This window comes from Corylus avellana, chromosome ca3 (assembly GCF_901000735.1).
Source record: "Corylus avellana chromosome ca3, CavTom2PMs-1.0".
Lineage (NCBI taxonomy): Eukaryota > Viridiplantae > Streptophyta > Magnoliopsida > Fagales > Betulaceae > Corylus > Corylus avellana.
The window spans coordinates 7,586,843-7,593,996 of NC_081543.1; the positions used below are offsets into that span (position 1 = coordinate 7,586,843).

Consider the following 7,154-nt stretch of genomic DNA (forward strand, 5'->3'; position numbering starts at 1 on the left):
GATTGTACATAATGTAAAGGGCCCTAAATTGCATTATATATGACTTTAGTATGAGTAACGGAGTTATCACGCATAAGATATGGCGCCATAGATCTTTGCAACTTATAAATCATTGTTCATGGTCGTAAATAAATAACAACAAAATCTTTTTCCAAGTCAAAATCCATAAATCACAAGCATATCATGTTCAAAGCCTGCCTTCACTGCCACTTTTCAATTAGTATTACCGTCCTCAAAAGTTAGTTCAATCGGCTGAAAACCACGCCTCATGAAGCGAAAGTCATTAGTTTAAATTCCTCTCCCCTTTTTGTGTGGACATGTCAAATAATAATAATAATAATAATAATAATGTATTACTACAAAACTGTAGGTCTTTTATCTCTTCAAAAAGCAATCAACAGATACTCTCCCCCTCTCTCTCTCTCTCTCTCCCAAGAAAATACCACCGCTTTATAGTCAAGTGGTACTAATCTTTGTACAAATGAGAAGATCCACCATAATATTCTGCAGGATGAAATCTCAGGAACCAACGATATTAAAATCAAAGCAAACATGTACCACAAATTGGTTCTAAAATCAATAACTGTTGAATACTGAAAATCAACACTCGTTAGCTGTATAATGAGTACAGATTTCCTCTTTTTGGGACAAGATAACAGCTTTTGCATCCTCTGCTAGAGCAAACTAACCATCAATCCACATTGAGACAAACTTCTAAACAAGAGCAAATACAAGCCCATACATAATACAACCACCTCACATGCTTGTCATCATCCACTTAATATTACAGCTATCAACTAACACTACAGCTACCACTCACTAGAAGATACCACTGGAAATTCATCTCTAACAATGGAAAGGGTGCCTGAAAACACCCGTCGCTTACCTTGTCCATAGTCATCAAGAGTCTGTTTGCTGCTGTTGCGGCGGTTGCTGCTGTTGAGTCTGTGGCCACGGCATGAAAGCCATAGGCGGTCGAGGCTGTTGCGTAGCATACATCGCTCCTTGGTCAACTGGCTTTCCCATGATCATTCCTGTAGGTCCGACGGCATGCTGCGGTGGAACGTAATAATATGGAATATCAGCCGGGGAACCCACTACTGGAATAGTACCCTTGGTGACCCCAAGTCCCTCCTCTTTCAATTCATCTCTAGGAATAATATCAACCAAGAAATCAAAGACGTCAGTCCTCGAAATGGCAGCTGCAATATCATTCTTTTGTAATGTCCTCCTTTTGTTCTCTTCTGTGTGGATCCAAGAGCGCAAAGTCAACTCCAAGATGAACATTTCACATGCCTTTGCAAATATGACTGGAGCCTCTGCCGAGATCATTCGAACATCCTCATCAGCTTTCATTATTTTCTTAATCCGAGCAAGGGGTAGGCTGTGATTCTTGAAGTCAGTTGTTTGCTCGATTTCGTGCATTTGGTTGGCCCAGAACATCTGAAGCTGCTGTTGTTGTTGCTGCTGCTGCTGATGGTGGAAGTGCTGGGCTTGCTGGTAGGCAAGCTGGTGTGAGGTATTAGCAAAAGTTGTGGGGGGCTGGGTTGGAGAAGGAACAGTTACAGCAGGAGTTCCAGATGCCACCATGGGAGAAGTTTGGTAGGGAGGACCATAGGCCATTTGGCTGGCACCTGCTGCAACTCCCACCATAGGTTGCTGCTGTTGCTGTTGCTGATTTTGTGTCTGGTCTGATTGATCCATGGCCAATTACGGCAATATGCTTCAGTTCTTGTAATTATTTCCTTATCAGAATGCTGGTTAAAACCAGACAAGGCAAACTCAGTTACATATCATCCAAAACTAATGAAACAAAGGATGTGTGAGACAAGAAAATATAACAGCATGGCCACAAAGAGACATTGAAGACAAATCTTACTTCACTTTGCTTTAATGAGAAAAATTTGAATCCTTATTCACAACTTATCATTCAAATTTTACAGGATGGGGAGAAAGAGAGAGAGGGGGAGAGAGACAGAGAGAGAGAGCAACATTCCAAGATATTGATCGTACAAATTCCTACTGCCTTTTTACAGGAACTATGGTTATGTATATTATTAGATTATTCTACATTATAGCAAGGTTGAAACTTTCAACTGTCTGATGGATATCAGCATTGCTATAAATTTTCCTCATCTGTAATCCACTGAAACCTGACTATTACAACCTTGTCCGACGTCGGTTTCCAAATCAGCAATATAGCAAAGACAAAATTAAGGCTTCCAAATCAGCAATATAGCAAAGACAAAATTAAGGCAATCAACCGTACTCTAGCAAATATACTGCATAGATTTCCAGGAAGCAAACTTCCATTTCAAGAAATTGTTGGTTGCTGTTTTTATATTGTGAAAAATATCCTTAATGTTCATTTGTAAAGCCACTGACAAATTTACAAATTTACTTTTTGTACAATGAACAGATATCAAGGAAAAGAGAGAGTAACTCCACCATATGACAATGACCAAAAAACTCAATACTAGTTAAAACAAATATTAAAGGCATGCAAATGTAACTTTTTAATGCAGTGAACACTAAGTGTACTTAATGTCGTATGCTCAACTACTGATATACATGGGATAACCACATATGACATTTCCATAAACAGCCAGAAAAAAGGAATAAGAAAACGACACTTTTTCTCTCATTTCCCTTGACAAAACCAATAATCTAGGCATATCTTTGTGAAAAGAATTACAATCCTTTAAGCTCGACTATTACAAGAGATAACCCCTTCATTCGACATTCTAACAAGTCTGCACCTACAAGACGGCGATAGTTTGAAATACATTAAACCTCCACCATTTTCCCTGTGTCTGTTAGAGTGCTTGACTATGTGCATTTCCACATGGAATTTCATGTACAAAGGAAAAGCAACCTTATAAGATTCCTCTTTTCAACAACTTTTGGATAAAAATTGGACAAAAGCTGAGCGCCCTTGTAGAAAAGTTTGTTCTACAAGGGCACAAAATGTTACAACTTTGCCAGACTCTGCATAAAATCTATGAATAAATTAATTTTTTTCATCTATTTTGACGGCACTGAGAAAGATAGATGACAAAGGCAGACAAAAGATATGGATTCATGATCAGGAAGAATTCGGATTTAAAATTCACATAAAAAGGCAAAAAGATCAAGTAGCCAAAAATAAACTTAAAATGCTTTACTTTCATGTTAAGCATAGCTTTTACTGACCAAAAAAAAAAAAAAAAACTAGCTTTGAAATTATTTAAAAGAAAAAAAAAAAAAAAAAAACTACTATTACTAACTTAGTTACAAACCCTTCATGATGTATTGATCTTCTTATACAGAAGAGGAGCATTAATTGCCAATGTAATGCTAATTCCACTATGAATTCTAGAACTCTTGAGAACGCAAATATAACACTATTTCTGGTACCCCGGATTTTATTGTAAAGGATTGCATAGACGTGCACTAAATCCAATATTTTTTTTTTGTGTGTACTAAATCCTAAATTGCATGTACACTACATCAAAATAGGTGATCTATGGTTACAAGAAGCCCTAAATGTAACTAATCCTTTTGGAGCATTGTGCACATATGTCTAACACATCCTTGGATCATGACAAATGGTATCAAAACCAACCCGATAACCATATATTGTTGAGGAGTATTACAACGCAATGCAAACCCTAATGAGGACGTCAAGGAGTTGAATAGAGGAGATTACAGTACCTTGGATTACAAGATTAGATCGTTGTAAAAGGCATTGTTTGATCTGTGATGAATCTTACATAGGATTATACTAGGTCAAACTAAGCTATATAAATGATTATGTGAACCCTGACTACAACTAGTCCTTTTGGAAAATCGTATAAATGTAACTAGCAAGTCCTTAAGTAGTGACACTTGGAATAAAAGGAGTTGTTTTCATAATCGTTTAGCTTTAAGTGATGGTGGGCAACAATATATGGGCAACCAACTTACTTGTTCATGATCAAATCTCAAAAAAAAGACCAAATCTTTCCAATTAGAATATCAAATTACATGCTTCATATACATACGAGTTTGGTTCTCTGTATATTCTCATAATAGGGGAGGACCACTTTGCATTTTCATTCCGACTATATATTACCACATTAATGATTCAAGGTGGCAGTCAAATGATTATGCATGAACAAATCACCAGATCCTGTCAAGATGCTAAGCATATATAAACCAAGAAATAAACTATGATAAGGTTCATATATGTGAGTAGTGTAGCTTACAGTACATAAAACAGGATGGGAAACACATATATGAGCTCTCACAACCACTGTGATAACACCTAGACAATTATAATTAAATAAAAGTTCAATTGTATTCATATCCATAAGAAAACTCACCACACACTAACATAAAAAAGTAAGAAGGGGAAAAAAAAGTCACCTAACCCACCAACCAATCCCAATTGTACTGATTTCAATTTATAGCTCTTTTGACTCGGTGTTCGTGAAAGTGCTGCAAATTCAAGGAATGGCAAAACCATGCCTACCTTTAGTTGCAACAAAATCCAGGAAAGAGAAGAAAATTAAAAATCAAATGTTCATATGGTTGCATAAATTATCAAATCTGAACTCAACAACCCTAAGTAGTTAGGCCAGACTGGATTTGTAGCGGGTTTAATTCTCCTAGGTTCCAAATATGAAATTTCAAAAGTATTTCCTCTGGTACTCTTTCACGGAAACAAATAAAAAAATTAGACAATTGTGACCTCAAAAGCCTAAATATTCAGACATCATCCAGATGCCCTTTCTCTAAAATTTAAACTATATCCATGTAGACCAACAACCAAGGTATATCTATTTGGATCGAAATACTAAATCATATCTAAAATTTACAAGAAGGGGTCAACACAAATTAAAGGCAGTGCACCTTTGAAGCTTCATTCTATATGTGCCCATGGGTGAAAATGCAATCACTTAAAAACTGTCTTTGGCTTCACTTGTCAAAAAAAAAAAAAAAAAAGGTCTTGGTTTCATTTTTTGCGAGGAAAGCTGGACTAGAACACCGCAAACTAGATCCACTGGCAGGAAAGCAAGCTAATGAAATTAAAACAAAACACAATCTAATAAAATATTTTCCATTGTGGTGGTTTCTACAAAAGGAAGGTTTGCCATGGCCTTGCAATGGCCCCTTGCATGGAATGTGGCCGATCCACTGAGGAGACTAGAAGAAATTAACAAGTGCTTAGCAATGGGCTTCACCAATAGAGAGGGATAGAGCACGCCGCAGGCTGCAGGCTGTACTGAGGTATGCTTGGGACAAGGCAGCAAGGGCTTGCATGTGCATGTGCATGTGGAGCAGGGCCCAGCATGCAAGCAGTTGCTAAAGTGAAAAGGCTAAACATGAAGACGGCTCAAGCATTGCACTAGCTGAATGCAATCTAAGTATGGTTCTGGACAGCATGCATGCGGTGAACCTTGCTAGGGCAAGGGCCGGCCAAGGGAAGGCCAATCTAAGGCACAACAGGCGCCAAGGCATGCTCATGGGCGCTGGCCAACAGCTGAGTGTAACTTGACTTGGTTGTTTTTCATTTTCCCCCATTTCATACAATATTTTGTATCACTGATTGGCATTAAAAAGCCCTTGAAAATTGCTTCCAAAATTTCAAAAGAATTATGGGGAAAATACAATTTCTCTTTCAAACGGTAGAAATTAATAAAACAAAAAACATTTCCTCTATTTTATGCAAAATAAGTTACTACAAAAAGAGTTTTAGAAAATAAATCTAGCTACATATTTGCAGACAAGTTTTTCCAGGCCTTTTCCGTTCTCTAGGACAACAGAAATGGAAAACTTCTCCAAAGAACGAACACAAACATGTTCCAAGGACATGTTTGGTTACATAAACAGTTTTGAAGTTTTATTTCCTTGAAGAAAGAGAAAAAAAAAGTAATCACTTTTTTTCTGTTTTATTTCGCTGAATTATCTTTCCTTTCCAGCCAAATGAACAGTTCTCCACAAGCATTTTCTGTTTCTACCACAAGGGTTTTCCTGTCCTTTGCTTTCTGTAGTCTAGTAATGCTTACCTCAAGCCTCAAGCTTAGCTAATTTTTCAGTCTTATTTTCTCTCATCCATCAATGGAGACCTTATCAAATACCTAGACTACAATAAACAATGTGCCCACTGATCCAGGCGAGGATAGGACACTCGGGAATAAGAAAATCAAGGCTAATTTAAACATGCATGAGCCTAATCACAAAATTATAATCGTTAGAACAACAATTCAGAATTTGTTGGAAAAAAAAGAACGCTACTTTATCTAATCAAAACCCATATCCTGCCAAAGCAACCTCAACAAGAGTCTTCTAGGGAAAGACATTAAAAAAATAAAAAAAAAAATAAAGTAGAAACACAGTATGCAAAACCCTCTCTTTTTCTTTGAACATGCTTTGATGATTCTAATTACCAAAGCTAAAATAGAAGTAAAACTAAATAGCAAAAAAGATGCAAAGAACATAATACAAAAACATGAAAAAGAATCATTTTATCTTACAAATTTACAAATTCGAATGCTCTGTTTGGTTGGTAAGAAATCACAGGAAAAGAATAGAAAACAGAAACTATTAAATCTAAAAAAATTTCACCAATCTCTTCGGATAAAAAGAGCCCATCACTTTAAACTGAAAAAAATCAACATAAAAACATGAATATCAAAATTTTTCTTTTTCTTTCCCTATTTCTCTCTACTTTTCCCAGCAACCAAACGAGGCTAAGTATAACCCAACAACCAAACCAAAAAACAAAAAAGAAAAGTTACCCACCAAATTACAGCTGAATCTTCAGCAGAGATCTTCCATATCAGAAACCCTAAGAGAGAGAGAAAGTTGAATACAGGGAGAAAGTGAGAGCTTTAAAAGGGAGGGACAGAGAGAGTTTGAAAATGGTGCTTCGTAGAGAGAGCGAGAGAGAAAGAGAGTTCTGGGGGCGTCGGTACCTCGACACGTGTCGAGCATTGCGAGTTCCGACCATTGGAAGGTTATGTTCGTCACCTCCACGTGGCGGAATTCAGGTGGACGGTTCAGAAAAGGAACGCTCTCACCGTAAACTACTGTGACGTACGAGGAAAAAGACAGCGGGATTGGGTGGGGGTAGTTTCGGGATATATAGAAAGGCATTGGGGTGTTTGGGAAATTAAGTGAGGTTTCTTGTC

At 37.2% G+C, this 7,154-nt stretch overlaps 1 protein-coding gene across 1 annotated transcript; it reads right to left on the reverse strand.

Annotated features, from left to right (window-relative positions):
- Window positions 1–555: 555 nt before the first annotated feature.
- LOC132175957 (nuclear transcription factor Y subunit C-2) lies at window positions 556–6,940 on the reverse strand. The gene is made up of 2 exons (XM_059588058.1): window positions 6,766–6,940; window positions 556–1,757 (listed from the first exon to the last, which is right to left on the reverse strand). The coding sequence occupies exon 2, from the start codon at window positions 1,702–1,704 to the stop codon at window positions 901–903; it is 804 nt and encodes a 267-aa protein (XP_059444041.1). The 5' UTR covers window positions 1,705–1,757; window positions 6,766–6,940; the 3' UTR covers window positions 556–900.
- Between the last annotated feature and the right edge of the window lie 214 nt (window positions 6,941–7,154).